A 22,738-nucleotide genomic window follows, 5' to 3' on the forward strand; every position below is an offset into this window, starting at 1 on the left:
TACAGGATTTATATAGCATCAACAGTTTAAGCAGCACTTTACAATGTAGAGGGGGGAGGGGGGGGGGGGAGACAGTACAATTGCAATACAGTTCAATATAGTTAGAATAGGAAGACCCAGATCTTGCATCCCACTCTATTGGAAGACCACCCGGTCACCCTCCATCAGTGATTGTATGCGCAGAGTGGAAGACATCAACAAGATGTAGGACTTGACCCTCACGGCACTCCACAAACGAGACAGATACAAAAAGACTTGGGGATACTGGAATGTGTTTCTCATCTCTGATAGGGGGAAAGCCCTGATGTGCCCTTAACTCCGCTGTGTTGCCGCCCTTGGATGGGGGGCCTGTCCCGGTGCAGCATCCGCTATCTCCCTGCCCTCCCCCCGTCACTCCCTCCCCACTTGTCTTCCCTTCTTTCCCTTTATTCTTCTCCCCTCCTTTTTCCCTCGTTTTCTCTGCTCCTTTTTGTGTTCTCGCTATGATACTATCCTGCTTCCCTGTTTTTTGCTATGTTTTTTCCAACACCGAGTAACACTCCATGTACACTAACTGTGGAGGGTTTTTTTCCTCCCCATGTTGTACCACTTGTATACAACCTTTTTTACTCTTGACTGTCATATCGTTGACTATGTAGTCTGATTTAAGGCCTTACGTTTTTTGGCCCACCGTGGTGGGACCCACTTTAGATGTTTTTCTCCTACTCAACGAAAGAAAAAGTTATGTATTTGCTTGTCTGATGGTGTTGCATCTTCTAACATTTTGCCTTACCTTATGGGAAGACTGTCTACCATGGATGTTTTGTATGTACCATGTTGTTATTTCTTTTTTGTCTGTTTCAATAAAACTTCATATTTGAAAAAAAGAATAGGAAGGCCCTGCTCATGGAACTTACAATCTAAAAGGGAGGTGGTACAAAAGATAATAGCTGCGGGAGATGATCTGATGGAGGTGAGTCAGGTACAGTTCTTAGATGAAGGTGGTGTAGGCATCTCTGAATAAGTGAGTTTTCAGGGATCAAAAAATCAAAAGTGCCCATTTTGAAGGCTTATATGCAAGTAATTGGCAATAAAAGGGGTATATGGGTCTAGTTACTGCCCCAGTATCCCGGCTATTAAAAAAATAAAGAAAATAATGGCATGGGGGTCCCCTTTCTCTAGTCCATACCAGGTCCTTTGGGTCTGGTATGGATTTTAAGGGGAACCCAAAAGCAATACCAGACCCTTATCTGAGCATGTAGCCCGGTAGGTCAGGAAAGAGGAAGGGACGAGCAAGCAACCCCCCCCACTGAACCATACCAGGCCACATGTCCTCAACACGGGAGGGGTGGGTGCTTTGGGGTGGGGGGGCTCTGCCTCTTCGAAGGCCTCCCGCCGTATGCCTGCTTTGTGCTTCGCTTTGACATTTCTTATATAGGCAAAGGGGCTGGCCACCCGGCTATGTCATGTGACTTTAGAAGGGGGTGGTGCCAAGAAGTGATGTAGCCATATGGCCCTGCCCCTTGCCTATATAAGAAATGTCAAGCGCAGAGCTGGCATACGGCAGGAGGCCTCCAAAGAGGCAAGAGTGTTTTTATTTTTTTCTATTTTTCAGGTCTGGCGGACGTCGTTATTAACGATGGATTTACATCAAGGGACACTATATTGCTAATAGGGGACTTGTCAAAAACAGTTTCTTGTGTTTATTACTTTTTGACACTTTTTCTGGTGAATGGGTAGGGGTACCCGATACCCATTCACATGGAGGGCCTGGGACCTGGGGGCCCAAAGCACCCACCCCCCCATGTTGAAGGCATGTGGCCTGGTATGGTTCAGGAACCTCGCTTGTCCCCTCCCCTTTCCTCACCTGCCGGGCCGCATGCTCGGATAATGGTCTGGTATGGATTTTGGGGGGGACCACACGCCGTTTTTCTTTTAAATTTTGCAGTTTTTTTTCTATACATTTTAAAGATTTTTTTCTGTTTTTCGAATCCAGGGGGCCTCTTGATCGATGATAGATTTACATCAAGGGACACTATTTTTTTATTTTTTAAGGACTTGTCAAAATGGTTTCTTGTGGTTATTACTTTTCAACACTTTTTTGGTGAATGGGTAGGGGTACAATGTACCCGATACCCATTTACATAGGAGGGGGCAGGGATCTGGGGACCCCCTATTTAAAGGGGGCTTCCAGATTCCGATAAGCATCCTGTTTGCAGATTCCAACAGCCACAACCCTGGGTTGTCGGGAAGAGGCCCTTGTCCCCATCAAAATAAGGACCAGGTGATTTAGGGTGAGGGGGCAGAGCCCCTCCCCCGCCCCGGGACACCCACCCTCCATGTTGAGAGCATGTAGTCTGGTATGGCTCAGGAGGAGGGGGGGCACTCGTCCCCTCCCCTTTCCTGACCTGCCAGGCTGCATGCTCGGATAAGGGCCTGGTATGGACGAATTTGCCTTTTTTTCTTTATTTTTTTTAATAGCCGGGTTTCCAACAATTGTAACCGCGAGTCATTTTAAAGATTTTTTTTTCAGTTTTTCGGGTCCAGCGGGCGTCGTGATTGACGATGGATTTACATCAAGGGACACTTTTTTAATAAAGGACTTGTCAAAAACTGTGTCTTGTGGTTATTACTTTTTGACACTTTTTTTGGTGAATGGGTAGGGGTACGATGTACCCAATACTCATTCACATAGGAGGGATCTGGGGGCCCCCTTGTTAAAGAAGGCTTCCAGATTCCGATAAGCCCCCCGCCCGCAGACCCCGATAACCACAGCCCAGAGTTGTCGGGAAGAGGCCCTTGTCCCATCAACATAGGGACAAGGTGCTTTGGGGTGGCAAAGCACCCACCCCCCCCCCCCATTTAGAGGGCCATTGGCCTGGTATGGTTCAGGCCTGGTATGGTTTCCTGACCTGCCAGGCTGCATACTCAGATAAGGGTCTGGTATGGATTTTGGGGGCAACCCACGCCATTTTTTTTTCTTTTTACTGGCATTTTTTTTTTCATTCAGCTGTCAGTGGGGAAACCCATTGACAGCTGATGACTCATAGGTTGTGTTGTAAGGATGCCGCGGCCAGCTTCCCAGTCCCCCTCCTGAACAACCAGCTTACACTGCGCCCTGATGTCGTATGTTGTGGTCAGTATTATGAATTTTATATAATGGGGTAGGGGAAGCCAGTGAAGGGCTTGGCAGAGAGGAGAAGCAGTCACGGATCAGTTAGTAAGGTGTATTAGTCTAGCAGCAGCATTAATCATAGACTGAATGGGGATAGCCTGTGTAAAGGTAGAACAGTGAGGAGAGAGTTGCAGTAGTCAAGGCAGGAAATAATCAAGGAGGGGCAAATTCTGGAAATGTTGCAGAGGTTAAGACTGCAAGATTTAGCCAGTGATTGGACGTGGCAGCTGTAGGACAGGTCAGAGTCTAGGATTACACCCAGCACCTTGGTGTGTGTGGAGGGACCAATAGTTGTGCCGATGATCCCAATGGTAAAGCCATGGGGAGGGGATCAGGGAGGAGGAAATACTACAAGCTTAGTTTTAGAAAGATTGAGTTTTTTGAGGAAGTGGTGTGACATCCTTACTGATATGTCACTCAGTAAGTTTGTGATATGTGAGGAGATTGAGGGGGTGAGTTGAGGAGTCGAGAGATAGATCTGAGTGTCGTCATCATAAAGATGGTATTGGAAGCCATGTGAGGTTATCAGCCGGCCCAGGAAAGAGATATAGAGGGAGAGTGTTTTTTTTAAGTATGGGGGTAACGAGTGCATGTTTGAGTGGGGAGGGAAAGATACCTATGAAGAGGGAGAGGTTGAAGATGTGGGTTAGAGAGTTTAGGATAGAGCAGGAAGGTGGTCGCAGTAATTGGGAGGATACAGGGTCCAGGGAACAGGTGGTGAGGTGGGCCGTGGAAAGGAGTTTGGCAACTTCCTCAGTGGTAACAGAGCTGAAGGAGGAAAGTATTGAGTGTGGTGTTGAACCTAGTATGTTGGTTTGGGAAGGAAGCTGGATGCTGGATTTCTCATCACGGATTGTGTCGATTTTGTTTTTGAAATGATCGGCAATTTCCTGGGTAGTAAGCAAGTTGGAAGATGGAGGCAATGGGCGCAGAAGTAAGGAATTTAGGATAGAAAAGAGTTGACGAGGTTTGTATTGAGAGGGTCTTGAGAAGGGTGTAGTAGGGTTGTTTAGCAGTGTGGGGGAAGGAGTTGTATTTGAGAAGGACAGATTTGAAGAGGGTGAAGTCTTGCAGGAATTTAGTATTACGCCACGCTCGCTCAAAAGCACAGCTGTGTCCCTTGAGGCATTTGAGGTCTGTTTGCCAGAGTTGTAGCAGAGGAGGCCTTGTTCTGCGTGTAGAAAGAGGAGCGAGTGTGTCCAGGGAGCATGAAAGTATGTTGCTGTAGACAGAACTGGTCAGGTTTGGGCAGAACAGGGGGTGTAATTTTATCATAAATGTAGTCAGTAGCAGAATGAAGAAGGGAAGGGTTGAAGTGGTGAAAGTTCCTGCAGGTAACTGTTTGCAGGTGGGTGGAAGGAGACGTAGGAGACAGGGAGAGTGTGAAATGGATAAGAGGATAAGATTGTGATCGGAGAGAGGAAAGGGGGTGTTAGAGAGGTTGCAGGGAGTGCAGAGGTGGGGAATACAAGGTCGACAGTGTTGCCATTGGAGTGAGTGGTGGTTTGTGTCCATTTAGGCAAAAGAGGAGGTTAAGTTGAGTAGTTGTAAAGTGGCTGAGCTGTTAACATTGATTGGAATGTTAAAGTCACAGAGGATGATGACAGGTTCCTCAGAGGGGAAAAAGTAGGGTAGCTATAAGGAGAAGTTGTTGAGAAAGCATGACACTGGGCCAGGAGGCAGGTAAATTACTGCAATCCTCAGACAAACTGGAGCAAAAAAAGACGACTGCAGTGCACTTCAAAAGAACAGAGGAAAAGGGAGGGAGGTATGGGAAGAACCAGGAAGGTGCTTTGTGGGGAGAGGAGAAGTCCAACTCTGCCTCCTTTTCGTCTGCTGGGTCTGGGTGAGTAAGTCCAGAGGAGGCCACCATGGGAGAGGGCAGCTGGGGAGACAGTGTCAGATTCCTGGAGCCAGGTTTCGATAATAGCAAGTAGGTTTAGGGAGTTGGGGAGGAAAAGATCATTGACAGAGGCAAGTTTGTTAGAAACTGAGCGGGCATTCCAGAGGGCACACATAAAGGGGTGCTGACTTGTGGAATCAGGGGAATTAAGATAAGAGTAGGAGTTGTGGCTACAGTCAGAGAAGTTGGCCTGACAATTCTGGGGGTGAGAGCTGGCTAGAGGAGGGCCAGGGTTTCAGGCGATATCCTTAGACATTGGGAGAAGTAGAAAGCTGAGGGCAGTAAGGTAGGGGTGGGATTTATTAGAGGGCAGGTGCTGCAGTGTAGAGGTGACATTGTTTGGGCTCAGAATAAGCAAGAGGTGATAAGTGCAGTAATATTGAGAGGGCAAAAGTGAGGGAGATATGTAAATGTTGTGGGGTGGGGTAAAGAAATGAGAGTTTGAGGAGGGAAGACGTTATTGTAAAGAAGAAGATTAGTATGAGCATGTTGGAGGGTGGAGAGAGGGGGGAAAAGAATCCCCTGAATCCCAGGCTGACAGTGAAATGTAAACAAAGGGATGTGGATAGTGTAAAAAAACCCCTTCAGGTCTGTTGGATATGGATTTTAAGGGTAACTCATACAAAAAATTACGTTCTTCCCCAAAATCCATATCAGATCCTGATCCTCTAGGACAGGGATCCTCAAACTACGACCCTCCAGCTGTTGGGGAACTACACGTCCCATGAGGCATTGTAAATCTCTGACATTCACAGACATAACTAGGCATGATGGGAATTGTAGTTCCTGAACAGCTGGAGGGCCATAGTTTGGACACCCCTGTACTAGAAGAACAACTATGTCTGCAGCACTCAGACAGAAGCCACTCCTCAGTAAAAGGCACATGACAGCCCACCTGCAGTTCTCAGACCAAGAGAAACAAAAGTCTCTGATCTGATGAAACAAAGATTTAATACATTGGCCTGAATAGCAGCGTCATGTCTGGAGGAAATCACCTGGCCAATATCATCCCTACAATGGTAGACTAGTTAGGATTGGAGGAAAGATGAATGCAGCAATGTACCGAGACATCCTTGATGAAAACCTGCTTCAGAGCGCTCTGGACCTCCGACTGGGGCGAAGGTTCATCTTTCAACAGGACAACGACCCTAAGCACACAGCCACGATAACAAAGGAGGTCTCTAACATCCACCAGCTCCATGATGTCATCATGGAGAAGTGGGAGAGGACTCCAGTGGCAACCTGTGAAGCTCTGGTGAACTCCATGCCCAACAGGGTTAAGGCAGTGATGGAAAATAATGGTGGTCACACAAAATATTGAAACTTTGGGCCCAATTTGCACATTGGCACTTAGGGGTGTACTCACTTTTGTTGCCAGTGGTTTAGACATTAATGGCTGTGTGTTGAGTTATTTTGAGGGGACTGCAAATTTACACTGTTATACAAGCTGTACACTCACTACTTTACATTGTAGCAAAGTGTAATTTCTTCAGTGTTGTCACATGAAAAGATATATTAAAATATTTACAAAAATGTGAGGGATGTACTCACTTTTGTGAGATACTGTATATATATATATATATATATATATATATATTTATATGTATACAGTATATATATATATATATATATATATATATATATATATATATATATATATATATATATATACATACACACACAAACATACATACATTTGTTACCATTTACATACAGAGACCGAGCTGCACTTGTCTTCAAATGTATACAGTCATTTTTTTATTTTCATGTTTTATTTTCATTTTTTTCATTTTTCCATTTTCATCTTTATTTTTTTTTTATTTATTAATTTATATATTCATAACGATACAAAGCATTTACAATTACACTTTGTTTTTCACAATCCAGTTCCTAGACCCGTGCAAATGTTTCTTCCCAATAGAGCACACACTCCCCCCAACACATGCCCACATAACCATGCTGGGAACCCAGCCCACTCTCACATTTGTCATACCTAAACCACACCCACCTGTCAAATTCTAATTCCAGTGCCCCAACTGCCTCTCTATGCTGCCACCTCCGCAGTACACAGCAACCTTCCAGGTCAGTACTATCTTCCACCCAACTTCTCCTAAGCCTCACACCACCCCCATCTCTCTTCACCCTTGCCTACCGATCCCTGGCCCCAGTCTTGGCAGACTTTGTTTTTTACCCCAGCTGCCAGCTTTCACCATGGACCCCTGCTTCCTCCCTTTTCCTCCAGATCCCCCACTCCTTCCCCCTGCTGCCAGCTGTCACCATGGACCTCTGCCCCATCTTTCTACCAGCATCCAGACCACTGATTTTTCTCCCCCATCAACCCTCCCTCTTTTTCCTGCACGGGCACATATCCTCACAGCCATCAGGCTTGTGAACCGCTTGCTCTCTCTGCCAGCTGTCACAACCACCCACCGTCTCTCATCCTGGCTCATCTCCCGCAGGTTCCCTAGACTCCCATGCCCATTTCCCACCAGCCTCTTCCACTCACTCATATCCCCATTAACTCCCCCTCAGTCTCTCATACACTCCTTTCCCATCATTGGAAACCCCTATTCTGTACATCTCAAGGAAAAAGATCAGATGTCCAACCCAGTGCATCCCGTCACCTCCCCCAGCCACATCCTTCCCTTACCCCCCCTCTCCCAACACCTTTCCTCCCCTCCCTTCCCCCCCCCCCCCAAGCCCAGCTACTTCCTCCCCTTCCCCCCTCTCCCAACTATTTCTCTTCTACAACCCCCCCTAATGCCTCCCCTTTCCCCATAATCCCCCCTTCCCCCTCATCCAAGCCACCTTTCCCACTTCGCCTTTCCGACTCCAGTTTTCCATTTTCCCCTCCCACTCCCCTGTCTACCCTCCCATCCCTTTGTCGCCCTTGGGAGACTTTCAAGGTCATGGCAATCACCTTCAAGCGTCCCTCACGGAGGTGGCGCTACATGTGGATCTGTGTTACAATTATGAGGCACAAAATATTACATTATATTTATAGTAGCTCTATTATCATCATACCTGATCTTCTGACAGTTTGTTCAAGGCCAGAATGGCGTTCTTGTCCGTTAAATTCACCTGTGATAGCAAGTAGTAAAAAAAGCATTAATGTTAAATAAGGAAAGATGAAGAAGAGGATCCAGTGTTTACAGTGTTTCTAAAGGCTGAAGGTAAAAAAAACCTCTTGAGTGCACCCCCCCCCCCCCAAGCCCCCCTTATACATACTTAAGCCTGATCTTGATCAATTTACTTTGTTGAAAAATAGGACCTACTAGCACAATACCGCATTGCTGATAAGGTCAATTTTTAAATATTCGCCCATCTATGGTAATGAGATGTTTAGGCAAATAAATATCACAAGATTAAGGCTGCGTTCACACATGCTTCGGGCTTGGTTGATAGCATAGGGTCCGGTGCGGCCCTGTTCACCAATTCAGGTGTGCATCAGGTCCAAATTTTTGCCTAAATTCACACCTGAATTGGACTCAAAGATGCACAGGACCCTTTTTCAATGCAGAATGCGGCCATCTAATGCGCTGTGTGAACTAGCTCGACGGTCACAGCACGGAGCTCTGAAGGAACGGCACGAGCGGCCGTTCCTTCAGAGCGCATGCGCCAGTGACATCACTGGCTGCATTTAAGGTAAATATCTCCCAAACGGTACATGTTTAGGAGATATTTACAGTACCTATAGGTAAGCCTTATCATAGGCTTACCTATAGGTACAAGTTACAGTGGAGGGTTTACTTCCTCTTTAAAGTGGCATAGTTGCCAACAGTGCAGAATTTCCTGGGAAATTCCTGAAAATCTGATCCATGTCCCGCTGTGTTATTGTCCCAGGCAGAATCCCGAAAACTGGCCTTTGTCTTGGGCTGCACTGCCATCCTTGCCCTACCTTCTTCCCACCTCCAAGAAGTGCTGCAGGTTGGTCTGTGCTGAGAGGGGCATGGCCATCTGATCTGAGGGTGATGAGCCACTCAGACTGTCAGTGTCAGCGGCTGCTGCGGGGATCCGACCAGAAGGAAAAATCAAGATTCTACTTCATGAGAATGCACTAATGAGACTACTCTGATGAAACTGCTCTGGTGAGACTGTTCTGGTGAGTAAAGGAGGGCTCTGATGGTAATCGGGGGCTTTGATGTTCTAGGGGGACTTTAAAAGTAAAGGTTTTCTTTATCATGCAGTCACTGGGCTGTGAGAAATTAGATTTAAAACTGCACTGGCCAATTTCTCACAGTCAGGAGAGTGCTACATGTCAGCTAACAGCACTCTTTTACTTCTATCTTTTAGACTTTTGAGTAAAAAAAAATGCTGTTAGCTGACAAAAATGGTATCTCCTGTTTTTATGTAGCACTGTCCTGACTGTGAGAAATTGGGCAGCGCAGTTTTAAACCCAGTTTCTCACAGTCACCCCTTGCTGAAACCATCAGCAAGGTCCCTTTCACATGACGGCTCCCATCAGGTCTGCCTGTCAGTTTTCTAGGCGGACCTAATGGGAAGGTCTATACATCCCTATGGACAGGCAGATGTAAACAGACTCTATTTAACCACACCCCCTTTAAGCCTTGTACAATATTTAGCATGATTTAAATCATGCCCATTTCCGTCGCTTCGCACCCTGCAATTTTTATGTGTCAACTACGCTCACAAAATTAATGTCCCATGCTCTGTTAACATACTACTCCTCCTACACTGGCTTTCTGAAAAAAAAGTGTCCCTAAAATTTTTTGGTGAAATGTTGGCAACTAGGAAGCAGTTGTAAACCCTCACATATACTGTACCCAGTGAACTGAACAGACTCAGAAGAGACACATCCTCCTGCATAGGTTTTACTTGTTTATCTGCAGTCTTCTCCTCTCTACACCCTTTTAAAAGAGCTGATTTTGTTAAAAATCATTCTTCATCTGTCAGTAGCACAGAGGAAGGGGCGGAGAGACTGTAGTCACAGTGTGTGAGAGCTGATTGGTGGAAAGGCACCCCCCCCCCCCCACACACACACACACACACAGCAGAATAACTGTGTTGTGAATTGACAAGCTCCACTCTTATCCTGCTATATAGGATCGCATGTCTCTGTGATTACTTCACAAGCCACGCCCCCTGACAGTTAGAATCACGCCCCTAGGGACACACTTGACCCACTGATCACCAGTAATGTTAACCCCTTCCCTGCCAGTGTCATTTTTACAGTAACAGTGCATATTTATAGCACTGATTACTGAAGTAATGTCACTAGTACCCCCAAAAGTGTCAAAAATATCAGTTAGGGGTCCGATCTGTCCGCCGCAATATCACAGCCCTGCAAAAAAAAAAAATCGAAGATCGCCGCCATTACTAGTTAAAAAAAAAAAAACAATAAAAATAAATCTTTCCCATAGTTAGTAAACGCAATAACTTTTGCGCAAACCAATCAAAATAAGCTTATTGTGATTTATTTTAACCAAAAATATGTAGCAGAAAACAAATTGGCCTAAAATTTTAAAAAAATTAGATTTTTACATTTTTTTTGAGAATTTCATCTAAAAAAAATTGAAAAATATTGTTATTTTTTAAAAATTGTCGCTATTTTTTTGTTTATAGCGCAAAAAAAAAAATCACACAGGTGATCAAATATCACCAAAAGAAAGCTCTGTTTGTGGGGAAAAAAATACATCAATTTCGTTTGGGTACAGTGTCGCATGACCATGCAATTGTCCGTTAAAGTCACATAGTGCCGAATCGCAAAATATGGCCTGGTCATTGAGCAGCCAAATCCTCCGGTCTGAAAGTGGTTAAGCTACATTTGTGTGCATATACATTTTAACTTATTCATATGTACTTTTTTGTTCTATTGTTTGTTTTTGTTGTGTTGCATTCAGGGCCAATCCCCACCAGTACGCAGTGTGTGTTTCTTGCACTGCATTCAAATGAATGGGCTGCAAAATTGCACCATGCTGGTATCACAGGGGAATGCAGCATGAATTATTGTGCAATCCCAGTGTAAACTGGCCCTAAATAAAAAAATTACAAAATTAAAAGGAAAGCCTTTCTTGGATTTGTAAATAACTTTGTCATGCTTTGTAGCCGAATTACATTTTTATCTATAGAATCACTAGTTTTGTTAACACTTCATTGACAAGAAAATTTTGTACATGTACAAAAAATCATGTGTTTTTGCATGCGCACAAAACACACTAAGAGCACCTGCCATGCCTGCATTGGCATTTATTGTTAATGACACCCCAAATGCGTCAAGCAGACACACATTTTGCTGTGCACAAAAAGCGCAAGACATTTGGTAAAAAAACATGCAAGCTGAAATGTGGCCAAAAGCTCCATGAGATACTTTGATTTGTTTGTTGCACATATGGAAGCCCACTGAAATCAACTATCAAAACAAAATACACGCTTCAAATATGCTAAATGTAAATGGGGCTTAAGGCTAGGTTCACTAGCGCAGGTCAGAAACACATATAAAACCATTCGCTTTCCCAACAACCATAGTAACATGTTGCCCTTTAGTAGACGTGTGGTGGAGCCATTAATTCTTGTCAGCACCCATGCATCTGCAACCACGTGCATGCGTTTTGGTGCAGAGCAATTTTGCAAAAAGGATCAGTGAAATCTTTTGCACATTTCTCATGCATAGGGCAGCCCATTGAAATGAATAGACTGCCATACACACGGTGCATGGGAACACACGGAAACACACATGCACCCTGTCATAGAGTGAACAGAGTCTAAGAGTGGCTGGCCATGCATACTACAATGTGTAGCTTTTTGATTTAATTTGTTATATAAAGACAAATTTACACAATCTGATCAATTTCTATCCAATTGCACATGCCCTCACATTACATAGTTGTTGATGGATATAAAGAAGATTGTAAAATCAGATTGTATAGTGCATAAACCGGTTTAACATTGGTCAAATTCTGACTTTATGAAAACATACTATCATAAGTAAAGACAAAATGATTTCAGAATCATTAAGTCAATAGCTGAATTGTTATATTTGCTCTGGTCCATAAGGGGTATACAGGTGCACAAGCTGAAGTTTTTTATTCTATGCTGTAACACTACAAAATCTTTCTGCAATGCACTGCATATATGTACCATTTAATTTTGGACATTAAACCTTAAGTGTTCCATTGTTTATATTATGAATACTTAAAGTGGAACTTTAGTCCGAAAATTAAGTCCTTGTAGCACCCCACTAATAAGGCTGCTAGCAGTTTGAGGCAAATTTTGTTTTTGACTCCTCTATAGCCAGTGGAGCAAAGTTTGAATGCTTTTGGCTTTTCTGGATTCTGCTGGTTGCAGGCTCAACTGCTTTCCCCTGATTTATGTTAGGTTCCAGATTTTAGTGGGTAGAAGTGGCAGACCTACACTTGCGTATTTTCACAGCATCGACCAATCCCTGGCAGAAAAAATGACCAGTAGGGGGCTTAGGTTGTGTATAAATCGGCTGGGGTATGGAACAGCATAGCCTCATTCTTGTGGTAGTAGACCAGCCCGAGGGCTGTGTTCCTCTGGGTCACTTAGTTTAAGTTTAGAGGAGGCTATCTGGGTCCCAGCTCAGGGATACCTGGGCGATCCACATCCAAAGTTTCTTTGAGCAGTTTACAGGAAGTCCAGAGAAGATCTGACTTGGAGGCACACAGTACTGAATCTGTCTGGTACTGCAGGAAAGCATTCAAGTAGCCAGCACACAGTGAGTACCAGCCTGAGAAATATCCTAGAGACTGTCCTTGTTAACTCTTGAAGAGACTGCCTCAGACTTGCTGGTCCGGGATTACTCTTATATTAGAGTCCCTTAAACTGTAGTTTTCTTGTCTCTAGCTTCAGGAGGGGTTTCACCCTGAAGAGACAGTTACTGCCAGACAGTGTCCCCCATTACCTTTTGCACTAAACCTGGAGTATTCCAAGGCTTACCCTGCACACTACTCAAGTTTAACAAGCAATAACATCTAAAAAATACACTTTCTGCCTGGGTCTTGTAAGTATAGACTGGAAAACTACCGTGTCCCTGGCTGCTTGTATCCACTATGGCAGGCAGCCATTTTATTGCAGGCAGCATTATGGATGCCCTAAAAGGGCCTGTTGTATCTGTAAGACTAGATGTCCAGGGTATGCCACTCCCTCTTACATCAGATGTCAGGAACCCCCACTCAGAAGTTGAGAGTTCCCCACCATCCCTTGCATCACAGAGCACCCCACTTACTTTGTGCTGCTGCCAGGAAGAACCTGGGACCAGGGGAGGCGGAGACAAAGGAGTGCAGATGCTGCACAGAGAAGCACAGGATCTGGCTAAGGAGTTCTGTTCTCACTGCTGCTCACTGCTAAGACAAGGTGGAGGTGGAGACGAGGGGGGTGCTGCAGCTGCAGGAGAGGTGTGATGACCACATGAAATGGCTTGGCGGGCGTGTTTCGGCCCGAGGGCCTTGTGTTTTACATATGTGCACTAGGGAATAGAACTAGGAGCAAATCGTGAGACCTGTCCTGATATATAAATTCATGCTAGCCCCCATTGGAGGTGTAGCTGTGTAAAACATTAAAAATAAGTGCCTCTACTGTTTAAAATCCAGTAATGCGGTCTCTCCCTGCTCTGCACATGCTCAGTTGCTCTCTATTCTCAGCACTGTGCCTAAAATCAGAGCCATTGGAGGTCGATCAGCTGACAGCTTTAGTATTTACTGTTTCTGAAGGAGAAAGAAATCAGCAGGAATGGCACAGACTGTGTAGAGGGGACACAGATTAGAAAGGAAGAAAAAAAAAAGTAGGAGAGTGGCAGGACAGACTTTGCTGCCTGGGACACACAAGAGTAAAACTTGCAAGAATAGTGTCTTATCTTATCTCCCTGATATTCTCTCCTTACTTCCTCATTGGCAGTGCTATGAACTTCAGCGCTATCAGACTTCCTCTCTAACTTCACCAAGACATACAATCAAGGCTGGAAATGTACATATTTTTTTTTTTTTTTTGAAGAAAGTGACAAAAAATTTTAAGACCAACAAGAAAGTGGCTGCTCTGGGCTTCAACAAAATGGCAGCCTCCAGCAGGAAGAAACAGGAACAATGCTGGAGGCAATTTACAGCATGCACTAATTTTGGTGGCATAAATAATTACGTGGAATGTATGTTCTTTTGTTAAAGAACATTAATTGTTATCAAACTGTTATAGGTGAAGTTCTGCCATACCTGTGATTGTGCTTGCCTCCAATGGCTTTACTGTAGTTATCTCATCATCGTCAAAGTAATCAGGAGCTGCTGGTGCTATATAATAAATAGCATAGTTAATGCTTATCTGATTTTAGAAAAAATAAAAAAATAATAATATTCAATACATAGGATAGTATATTTTACATACACTTGGAAAAATAGTGTTAGGATCCTGAAGTATGGTTCAACTTGTTCTCAACAGTCAGCAATACTTGGGGCAATGTTTAGAAGCATTTTTTCCTCATGTTTCCAAATTCTGTGAGAGACCCTATTAACCACTTAATGACCGCCCACTGCAGATTTACTGCGGCAGGCAGTCGCTCCTGGGCAGACCATTGTAGTACTACGTCGCTCACTTACAAGACTCTAGGGGGCAAGCATGCTCCTGCCTGCCCTCCTCAGCCGGGGAGCCAGTGCATGTGACAGGCGACTTCGATGGCCGCCGGCCACTCGCAATCTCCCGCAGCTGAGAGAGAAGGACAGACGGCTGATGTAAACACAGCCGTCTGTCATTCTCCCTGAAGTGATCACAGAGGCTATGTGATTCTGCTATATAGGATCGCATATCTCTGTGATGACTTCACAAGCCACGTCCCCTGACAGTTAGAATCACGCCCCTAGGGACACATTTAACCCCTTGATCACCCATACTGTTAACCCCTTCCCTGCCAGTGTCATTTTTTCAGTAACAGTGCATATTTTTAGCACTGATTACTGTAGTAATGTCACTGGTACCCCCAAAAGTGTCAAAAATGTCAGTTAGGGGTCCGATCTGTCTGCCGCAATGTCGCAGTCCCGCAAAAAATTGCAGATCGCCGCCATTACTTGTAAAAAAAAAAAAAACAATAAAAATTACATAAATCTTTCCTGTAGTTAGTAAACACAATAACTTTTGCTCGAACCAATCAAAATACGCTTATTGCGATTTTTTTTTTTTTACCAAAAATATGTAGCAGAAAACAAATTGGCCTAAAATGTTAAAAAAAATAGTCGCTTTTTTTTTATAGCGCAAAAAATAAAAATCGCACAGGTGATCAAATACCACCAGAAGAAAGCTCTATTTGTGGGAAAAAAAAGGCATCAATTTTGTTTGGGTACAGCGCTGCACGATCGCGCAATTGTCCGTTAAATTCACGCAGTGTCGAATCACAAAATACGGCCTGGTCATTGAGCAGCCAAATCCTCCTGGGCTAAAGTGGTTAAAGTAGTTGTAAAGGCTAAAGATTTTTTACCTTCATGCAGTTCCGCCAGCCCTCCCAATACTTACATGAGCCTGATCTCAATCCAGGGATGTGCATAAGCGTAGCTGCTGGCAGCTTGAGCCATTGTCAATCACAGCCAGTGAGGAGGGAGAGGGGGGCTGGTGGCTTTCTGTGGGGGCACTCTGTGGGGGCGAGGAGCCCAGAGTGCCAATCGGGGACCCGGGAAGAGGGGGATCAGGGCTGCTCTGTGCAAAACCATTGAACAGAGCAGGCAAGTGTAACAGGTTTGTTATTTGTAGCGCACCCCCTAAGGAGCCGCAAGTGCAAATGGATCCCCCATACTGCACAGCCAGTGCTCTGTTTTCTTTTTGTTTTATTGAGGAGAATAAACTGGGATAGCGGAACACCTATTGCCCAAAAGAAGTTCGGAACTTCTTTTAGTAGCAAGTGTCTCATTTTTCTTTTTGCGTGATTTTACCGCGATTCGTCAGACGACAATCGAGGCAAAATCTCGCTGCAATTTGAGTGCCATTAAAAATAATAGGGATTGCAAGGGCATTCCGTGAATTGGAATTGCGGGCAGAATCGCCATAGTGTGAACGGAGCCCAAGAGGTATATTTCTTTAGCAGGGACACAGACAGCAGTAAAAACCTCACATGGATTTTACCACTTCCTTAAAAAAACTAAAAAATAAAAATTCCCATTTTGGCTTCTCCCTATAAACAGAAGTTCTCCCTATAAACAGCAGTTTTCCATTAAAATAGCTACATGCACTGTAGACATGTTACAGTGTTTAATTTGGACTCACACTTAAGTATATAGACTAAACCTTGTAAATATCTGAGCTTTCCCACTTGGCTGCAATGAATGTTTAATTTACTATCGCAGTACAAAAGAAAAAGAAAAAAAAAAGAAGTACTTTACCATGAACTTCATTGGTGAAGATTGTCAGATATGAAACCAGAAAGAAGATTGTATAGGTTCTGGTAAACTGTGCCAACAAGGACATCTTTAGAAAACCTAGAAGATAATTGTTCTTATTAGCATTGACAAGTTTAAAAAAAAGTCTAACGTTGCTTATATTTACATGCAATAAAATTAATTTGTACAACAGGCCTGCAAGTGCAAAAAGAGTAAAATTATAAAAATATATATTAAAAAAATCTATGGGTGTTTCCCAATACTCTCCTTTCTGAATCTGAGGCTGCTCCACCCCTGGTACGCACTTGCACATTTAGTGGGAATTTCCCATAGCTAAAGCCTTTTGGACCAACATATTTTAAAATCATATCCACACTTTTTGATGATACACTCCCTCCTGTTCCCACAGTGGCTCCATTAAACAAAAAAACCCCAAGTTTGACATCTCAATCAACTCAAATTACTCCTGCAGGTTACCACGGCACCTAAACAAATAATCAAAAAATCATGGAAATCCCCCAACCTATACATAGTGTCAGTTAAACATAAAATCACCCAAGCAAGGATCCATGCTAAAACAGAAGAATACTAGACAGAATTATGCCCATGGGTAAAACACTTTCTCCTCACAAATTTTGACGAATCCCTACCCTGATAAATAGCCCAATTCTCCAGCTTGTGCAATACTAAAGCTTCCTCCCTTCAGCAGATTTCTGGGTGTTCGCCTTTATATCCTTCCCCTATCTGCCCCCCTCTCTTTTTTTTTCTCTTCTCTCTCCCCTTCTCACAACCTATCCCTCCCCTCTTATTTTAACCCTTTCTCTTTCCTCATTTTAATTCCTTTTTTCTCAGTTCAAACTCTCCCGTTTTTCCGACCTTCACCCAACTACAGAAGTCCCAGATTTTTCCTCATATACTATAAACTTTTAACTTCTAAACCTTTCCTCCTCCTTTTTATAATTATTGACTCCTCTGTGGATCACATCTGACTGCATTGTTTGGTACCTGTGAGTTACTTAACCCCTGGTTTATGCAGATTCAGTACTTAATATTGGCATACCCTGATGGTGCTATCCTGACTTTGATGTTCTTTTCATCTACTTCGATTTACCTAGTACAAATATGCAAACATCACAGCTATCGCCTGTTATTGCTATACTGTAACCCTATATTTATTCCTTCATTGTTCAATACCATTTTTGAATCTAGTGTTCTAAAGTACTCTGTAGTTTCAGCCAACTGCTTTCAAGACATACATGCTTACATGCTTTTGTTCTGTTACTTCTATGTTCCTTTATTTGATTTCTCTTTTGTTCAATAAAAAAATGAAACAAGGAAAAAAATACTATTGTGATTGAAATGTGTGTATTTCATGGCTATTCAGTTAGCAAATGTAGGGACAAAGTGTGTTTCATGTGAATAAGTTTCTGGTGATGAGGAAAAGGAAAGCAAACATTTATTTATGATTATCAAACATGGATTTATGATTAAGCGGATATATTGGATGTAAATGTTGTGAGAAGTCATATTGTATAACAGCTGTTGTATTCAAAAGCCCTTTACAGCTCAAGCTGTTAAGATTGCTATCTCGACCATTGAAGACCTGTTTAGCCAACAAGCTTTGGAAGCTTTGGAAGTGACACATTTATGTTAAATGTCCATTCCGCATATCAAAGAATGTCATCAAAGACTCATATGTGACTTTAAAGAAACTAGATAGATAGGTTCCACCCACTTTAGAATGTATAAATTGTATTAAGGGCCCTAGTCAGTTAGAGCAAATGATTTCATGATTAAGAATGTAATGTGATCGACTTGCTCTCCAAACATGTCTTTCTGCCTACACGTTTGTCTAAATAAATGTAAGTTTCAATCTGGCTTCAACAGTCAAAATGTTACTGAAACCCATTAATTCTGGGGTTTCCCTTACACTGGTTTCTTCTCAGAATATCTCATACTGTAACAAAACTGTTGAGAACCTGTAAATGGCTACTGTCTAAGCCACGGTTTCTCAACTAGGGTTCCTCCTGAGGTTGCTAGGGGTTCCTCGAGCAAAGGGCAATTTCTTCCTCTCAGATACGTTTCAAGGACACCATTGTTCCTTTTAGCGATCCGTAAGGGGTTAATTCTTCCCAATGATGACAAGAGTAAGGAGCATTCTTTAAAAAAGGAACACTTCTTTAAAAACTTTTCATGAATAGCTCTATCAGAATAGATAAAATCTTCCATTCTGTTTATATCTTCGATCTTAGTCAACCACTTGCAATTGATGGGGTCAATTCTGTTTCTAGAGATCAGGTATGCAACTTTTGGCTGCATTAAAAAAGATGGGGCAGAAAAGATTGCTTATAAGTCTTCCATGGAATGGAATGATGGTGTAGAAGAAAACAGGCTGGTTCTAATGGAATTATGGGTATTATAAATTTTTGAGAAATTCTCCTCACTTCAGCCCAAAAATATTGAAGTCGATCACATGTCCAAAAAACAAGTAGGATGTCTCCTAGTTCCCACATCTCCAACAACAGTTAGAAGAGAGTGGGTATATGGTTAAGTTTAGCTGGAGTCAAGTACCATCTTGTCAGCATCTTATATTTCAGTTCCTGATAGATGGTACAAAAATGCCTCCATAAGGTTTAGCCAATCTTAAGATCCTGTGAGGGAGTTGTGGTGGTTTATGTGCCCATAAGAATTGGGAAAACAGTCTGTTCAAACTCCTAATAAAAGCGGCTAGGACATGTATCGGAAGGGCTTGAAGGAGATATAGAATGCATGGCATAATATTAATTTTTAGAATATTACAGCAACAAAACCATGAGGACGTCCCCTTATGCCACTTGACTAAGTCTTGTCTAATCGATTGAAGAAGAGGGGAAAAATTTATATGGAAAGTCGTTGTTAGATCTGCAGGGAGATGAATTCCAAGGTATTTGATGTGTGAATTAGACCATTTAAATGGAAACTTTATTTGCAAGTTCTGAAATAGTGAATATAGAAGGGAGATACTGAGTGCGTCTGATTTTTGATAGTTTATTTTAAAGTTGAATAGGGACCTATTTCTTCTATGAGGTTGAGAAGTGAGATGATTGGATTTGTTATGAAAAGTAACAGATCATACGCATATGCTGCAATTTTGAAATGAAAGTTACGGCATATTACTAGGCCTGAAATATTGGGATTGAGTCTGATCCATTGCAAAAGTGGCTCCAGGGTCAAAATGATTATAATTGGTGATAAGGGGAAACCATGACAGGTCCCACTTGAAATAGGAAAGTGTGATGAGAGTTTCCCATTAATTCTAACTTGTGCCATGGGATAAGAATAGCTAGCCTTAAGCCAATCTAACATCTTGTCCCCCAAGCCTATAGGACATATTGTCTGCTCCATGAAAGACTAATTTAATCAGTCAAAGGCCTTCTCTGCATCTGTGGAAAGTACCATCAGAGGAATTGATTTAAATCGAGCTAATTGAATTTGAGCTATGGCTTTTGAGTTATTATCTCGTGCTTCTCTTGTGGGGACAAAGCCCAATGATCAAGATGAATAAAGTCAGGGATAAATTGTATCATTCTATTAGCTAATATTTTGGTAAACAATTTGAGATCAATGTTAAGCAAAGATATGGGACGGTAGCCAGAGCATAGTAACGGATCCTTACCTTCTTTGGCTATTACTGTCACTTGGGCTAGAAGGGAGTCTATAGAGAAACAAGTCTCCGGTCTGAAGGCGTTGAATGTTCTTAGAAAAAAGGGAGTCAGCTTTTGTGTGAAAGTTTTATAGTATGACAAAGTGAAGCCGTCAGGTTCCAGCACTTTACCAATTTTAGTCTGAGCCAGGGCAGTAAAGAATTCTTCCTCTGTGATTGGAATATTAAGATTAAATATTACATACAATGATAGGTAAGGTATTTTTTTATATCACTTAATGATGATTTGTTAGGTTTAGGGGAGGAATGCGTTTTCAGGTTATATAAAGATTCATATTATTATATCTTAAAGACCTCTGCAATGGTATGTGAGTGAAAATGTTTGGTCTGTTTGAAATCTAGAATTTCAGAGATGTAAGTGCAGGAATTTTCTGCACTTGTTACCACATTCATAGTACTTATGTCTACAGCAGACTGCCATTGCTTTGGCTTTGAACAGATTCATGGACTTCAGGCGTTCTCTAAGAATCGTCAGTTCTGCTAAAGCAGATATTGCCAAAGATAGTTTATGTACTGTTTCCAATTTATAAATATCTGCAAGAAGCTGCCCCTTTTGAGCTATTTGTTCTTTTTTCAGATGGGAGCAGATCTTAATCAAGATATCACAAATATAAGCTTCATGAGATTCCCATATGATCATGGCATTAGATTCTGTGGTATCATTTGTCTGAAAAAAGTGATGAAGTTCTTGTAATACTTCTTCCTGGATCTTTGGATCCTGAAGCAGTGTGTTGTTAACTTGCCAATTCCAGGTCCCTACAGGAGATGTTGAGATGTCTATATCCATCCCTAGGGCATGATCTGATATTGTAATTGAACCTATTGTAGTATCTCTTACCCTTGGTAGGAATGCATGTGGGATCAAAAAGAAGTCTATTTGTGTGTGTGTGTGTTGTGGGGGTGAGAATGGAAGGTATAGTCTCTTTTAAGTGGAGGGGTCATCTTATTTGTCATATAGAAGATATAGACCTCAGCCTATGTAGACCTGAAGGAGGATAGAAGAGAAAGTGGAATAGAAAAAAAAGGGGGGGGGAGTTGTTGAGGGGTGGAAGGGGGAAAAGGTGTGGAGAGGAAGAAGAGGAAACGGAGAACTTTGTGTGGGAGTTTGGTGGGAACTCTATCCTCCCTTACAAATGTGAGGAGAAATGGGGAAAACCTAATAGAAACAAATCCTATATACTCAACCTATAGGTGAGAAGCCAAAAAATGCCTCCCAGGTGAGGGCCGATGTGTGGGAGTGGTAGAACTAAGCAGTAGAAGCACGCTCAAACCCTTTTACTAACACCCTTTTGCAATATAAGGAAAAAGTTATAAGTGTTAACACCTATTGCTTTATCATAAAAATAATAATTATAAAACTATATTATCAATATTTTTAGCGTAAAGTTATAAACAAATATTTGGTGAAAATTATACATATAATGTACTTATACGAAAAAGATAAATACTTCTGTCTGTCCTCTATCTCTCCTCCCAATTGCTAATTTTTTTTTTTTGTTTTATTCATTTGTCCTCTCCGTTCTATATTACCAGAGATAAATAGTAGATAAGTATGAATCTAATGCTGGCCATACATGTATAGATTTTTGTTCGGAAATTTTCGTTTTAAGAAAATTTGTTTGATTTTTCTAATCATTGGTAGGGTCAAATTGATGTCAGTTTTCGACTGCAGTGACAGGAAAATTCGAAGAGGCAGGAAGGAAAACTTTTCTCAATCAACTAATTGTCAGACAGTGTATGTGGTTCTCGCTCATGAATTACATTCATTTTAAAATTGAATGTTAAAAGCAAAAAGGCTATTTTCGAACGAAATTTGTCCATTCATCAAATGTTCAAAGAATGTTCGTATAAACATTCGTACAAACATTGTCCTACAAAAATCTATAAGTGTATGGCCAGCATTTGGCTAACTACAATATGTAAAAAGTAAACAAATAAAGCCATACATATATGTTATCTCAGGAAAGAGGTGATAGATTGGAGAGGAGAATGCTAAGGCTATATTAGGAAAATCTATTATAACCTTAAGAGATCTCTATTTTGGATATCGCCTGTAAAGTTTGATCCTTTTGGACCAAAAAGGGTAGAGATTTCCACTTGAAAGATCACACAACATTGTATAATCCTTTTGTGGAATTTTAATGGTCATTTAGTGAAGGAACTGGAACAACATGTTGCAAAACCTTCATCTTTTGGCTATCTGTTAGGACCATATAAGGCTAAAATATGTGTCAAATCTTACAGGTTCCTCATCAGAACCCAAAAATGTGTATAATATAGTCCATTTAGAGAGAGGTATTCATATTGTATGTCACAACCTAACCTTCCAATAATTAAACTTTTTTCTTTGTTGTAAAGCGTAATGAGGTCTCAATAAAGAACTAGTGTAAGAACTAGATCATCATGTCGTTAAACTTTCAGCGTCTGTCTGTTAGTTTTGAATAAATTATGCATGGGTATGTTATATTGCATACTTGTTTACTATTTAGGTCTAATAAAGGTCTATAAATGGAGATGGTAGACTGAAGATGTGTTCTGCATCAATAATATAACAGAAATATATAGCAGTCAACTCGGACCTCTATATTAAAAATAATTTGTTTAATATAAACTATGTATAGGGAGATATCTATACTTTAGGTGATGAGTAG

General features: G+C 42.1%; 1 protein-coding gene across 1 annotated transcript in view; it reads right to left on the reverse strand.

Moving 5' to 3' along the window:
* LOC309546075 (C4b-binding protein alpha chain-like) overlaps window positions 1–22,738 on the reverse strand; it is a 290,333-nt gene that overhangs the window by 240,382 nt on the left and 27,213 nt on the right. The window contains exons 2-4 of the mRNA XM_082245585.1: window positions 16,388–16,483; window positions 14,240–14,314; window positions 8,082–8,138 (exon numbers count right to left, since the gene is read on the reverse strand). Coding sequence (XP_082101711.1) covers window positions 8,082–8,138; window positions 14,240–14,314; window positions 16,388–16,472 — 217 coding nt within the window. The 5' untranslated portion in view covers window positions 16,473–16,483. The remainder of the gene's footprint in view (window positions 1–8,081; window positions 8,139–14,239; window positions 14,315–16,387; window positions 16,484–22,738) is intronic.

Source organism: Pelophylax lessonae (assembly GCF_965119305.1).
Source record: "Pelophylax lessonae genome assembly, chromosome: 2".
In the NCBI taxonomy this organism is placed as follows: domain Eukaryota; kingdom Metazoa; phylum Chordata; class Amphibia; order Anura; family Ranidae; genus Pelophylax; species Pelophylax lessonae.